Source organism: Fragaria vesca, linkage group LG4, assembly GCF_000184155.1.
Source record: "Fragaria vesca subsp. vesca linkage group LG4, FraVesHawaii_1.0, whole genome shotgun sequence".
In the NCBI taxonomy this organism is placed as follows: Eukaryota; Viridiplantae; Streptophyta; class Magnoliopsida; order Rosales; family Rosaceae; genus Fragaria; species Fragaria vesca.
The window spans coordinates 6,213,234-6,216,863 of NC_020494.1; the positions used below are offsets into that span (position 1 = coordinate 6,213,234).

General features: G+C 39.8%; 1 protein-coding gene across 1 annotated transcript in view; it reads right to left on the reverse strand.

Moving 5' to 3' along the window:
• The window catches only part of LOC101311565 (acylamino-acid-releasing enzyme-like), a 9,185-nt gene extending 8,034 nt beyond the window's left edge, over positions 1–1,151 (reverse strand). The window contains exon 1 of the mRNA XM_004297942.1: positions 137–1,151. Within this exon, the coding sequence (XP_004297990.1) occupies positions 137–1,151 (1,015 nt within the window). The remainder of the gene's footprint in view (positions 1–136) is intronic.
• Positions 1,152–3,630: the final 2,479 nt, after the last annotated feature.

The following is a 3,630-nucleotide window of genomic DNA, read 5'->3' on the forward strand; positions in this document are numbered from 1 at the left end:
GGTGCAATGGGGATTTGGTTATAACCGGAATAACCATCTAAGAAACAGTAGTACGCATGACCGGCTAACCTTTCCAACATTTGATCAATGAAAGGAAGAGGAAAATGATCTTTCCTCGTGACGGCATTTAACTTACGGTAGTCAATGCACACACGCCAACCAGTTTGGATTCTTGTGGGAACCAACTCATTGTCATCATTCTTAACAACAGTGATGCCAGACTTCTTTGGGACAACTTGAACAGGACTCACCCATTGACTATCAGATATTGGGTAAATGACACCAACATCTAAAAGTTTCAACACTTCCGCTCTAACTACTTCTTTCATGGCAGGATTCAGACGTCTTTGAGCTTCACGTGAAGTCTTAGCATTATCTTCAAGGTGAATCTTATGCATGACTACAGACGGGGAAATACCTTTGATATCTGCTATCGACCATCCTATGGCTTCCTTATGCTCCCTAAGAATTTGCAACAATTTTTCTTCTTGAGTACTACTCAAATCAGAAGCAATGATAACAGGCAATGACTCAAATGGACCTAAAAACGCATACTTGAGAGTATCAGGTAATTGTTTTAAGTCTAACTTTGGAGGCTTGACAATGGAAGGGATTGGTGGGGATGAAGACAAAGGAAGTGGTTCTACCTTCGATTTCCAATTGGCAGAATCTATAAGAGGGACAGAATCTAACAAAGCATTGACCTCTTTAATAGATTTGTCAAAATCAAAATCAGCACCAAAATGAACTAGACATGCCTCTAAGGGGTCCTTAATGCTAGACTGGTGGAAAGTGTCTGTCACTAAGTTGTCAATCAAATTGACCTCACCAACTTCGTCATTCTCTAAAGGCTGCTTGCTTATACTGAAAATGTTGAGATCTAAAGTCATGTTACCAAAGGAAATTGTCATCATACCACTCCGACAACTAATATTGGCATCACAAGTAGCTAGAAAAGGACGACCTAGAATGACTGGAATTTCATCACTTAGGTTAGAGACAGGCTGGGTATCTAAGATTATGAAATCGACAGGAAAGTAAAACTTGTCAACCTGAACCAAGACATCTTCAACAATACCTCTAGGATATTTCACCGATCGGTCTGCCAATTGTAATACCACACGAGTCGGTTTCATTCCCCCCAAACCCATTTGCGCATATACAGAATATGGCAACAAATTCACACTAGCCGGCCCCTAAATCTAGCAAAGCTCTCTTGAAATGATTATCTCCTATAGTACATGAAATGGTAGGATTACCAGGGTCCTTGTACTTGACAGGAGATTTCCGTTGAATGATTGAGCTCACTTGTTCCGTTAGAAAAGCTTTCTTTGGAACATTTGTTTTTCGTTTAAGGGTGCAAAGGTCTTTCAGAAACTTGGCATATGAGGGCACCTGCTGAATGGCATCTAAGAATGGAATGTTTATATTGACTCGCTTAAACACTTCTAAGATTTCACCAAACTGGGCACCTTTCTTAGGATTCACTAATCTCTGAGGAAATGGAGCTTTTGGGACATAATTCCTAACAGGCTGTTCAACTACAGGAAAAGTTTGGATTTTTGGGACACTCGAAGAGTGGTTGTCAGAAGAGATTGGCACCTCTCCATCTTTGGATTTGTTGGTGGGAGCATCTTCATCTAAGTCGGGCATTTGAACTTTGTTATCAACCTGTTTGCCTGACCTAAGTGTGGCTATGGATTGGACTTGCTCATGGGAATTCAAAGAACTTGAAGGTTCACTAATCTGAAATTGTCCTTTTGGGTTAGGCAACGGCTGACTAGGAAACTTCCTTTTCTCTCTCTCACCAACAACAGTTGTTAACTGGCCTATTTGTTGTTCTAATTTCGAAATGGCTTAACCAGTAACTTGCATGAACTTTTGGAGGGATTCCTCCAAAGATGATTGTTGTGGCTGTGGTGCCGCAAATTGTGGATTGGATTGAGGAGCTGAATGATATGGTTGATTAGGAGGGCGAAATTGATTATTCTGTGAATTTTGGTTCCTCCGAAGTTTAATTGAGGTTGGGTTGTTCTCCAAGAAAAATTAGGGTGGTTCCGCCAATTTGGATTGTAGGGCTCAGAAAATGCAGTACCAAATGGTTTCCTGAAATTGTTCAAGGCATTGATTTGCTCAGGGTGGCTTTCAGAGTAGCCGCACATGGAAGGACATGTTTGAGCTGAATGCATTGGGCTTGCACAAAGAGAGCAACCTTCAGACTGGACTTGATTGACTGAACTCATGGTTTTATCTAACGCTAACGCCTCAACCTTTCTTGACAGACTCTCAATCTTTATCTCTAAATCAGAGCCACTTCTCACCTCATACATTCCTCCTCGCTTGGGTTCCTTCACTTGTCTATCATATTGATTGGAAAAATCCCATTGCTGAGAATTTTCAGACAAGTTTTCGAGAAATTCATAGGCTTCATCGTCTCTCAAACTTAGAAATGCTCCTCCCTTCATTGACTCTATCATATGACGGTTTGACTGGGTCAGACCGTTATAGAAATATTGTACCAGTCTTTATGTTTCAAAACCATGGTGGGGCACCGTAAAATCAAATCTTTGAATCTTTCCCAAGATTCATAGAATTGTTCGTCATCTTTTTGCCTAAAGTCGGAAATGTTTCGCCTAAGGGAATTGGTTCTAGACATGGGAAAAAATTTAGACAGAAATTTTCTGACCAATTCGTCCCAAGAGGTGATGGAACCTGGAGGTTGGGAATTCAACCATCCCTTCGCCTTATCTTTTAAAGAAAAGGGAAACAGACGCAAGCGAACAGACTCATCTGAAAAGTTCTGGAATTTGAAGGTGGAACATATGTCTAGAAATTCTTTGACATGCATGTACGGGTCCTCACGATCTAATCCACGAAAATTGGGCAATAGTTGAAGAATCTGAGGCTTCAACTCAAAATGAGCAGCAGTAGTGTTCGGTAACACTATGCATGATGGGGAATTTGTGGTGATGGGAGCAAAGTACTCCCTTAGAGTTTTGGTCTCTAAATTTTCTCCCATCGTGATCTGAGAATCAGGTTTCTCGATTTTTTTCCTAATTGTTCTCTCAATCTCAGGGTCGTAAGGCAACAACTCTAAACTGAGTGAACGATGACCAAACATAAACTACAACACTATTTATTATTATTATTATTATTATTATTATTATTATTTTATTTTTACACACACAATTAATCTACAAGAAAATCTACTCAAAGCAACAATTAATTACAAGTTAGCTCCTACTCTCTTTTAGAGTGAATTAGAGGATGATCAGTTAAGGGCTGCCAAAAATCTAACCAGGTGAGTTCCGGGAAGATTGGAGGGGTCACAATGGTCCCACTTAAAACCCAATTCTTCTTAAACACCGAAGGTGTTTCCTTAAAGAACTTTTCTAGACATCACACTTTTGGAAGGTACTCACTGGAGTTACCAAAAATTTACACTATGCAAGAGAATCCTATGAGCTATGTGAAAACCTAAACCGATGTCTAATAGATTTTACGATTAAATTTGGCTTGAGTTATAACAAATGCATGAGATGGTTAACCTAGATGGGCAAGGAATTGGGGATGAAATCCAATCCTTATGTCGTTAAGGTGGGAATGCTACTAATTATTTAAATGCAAAAA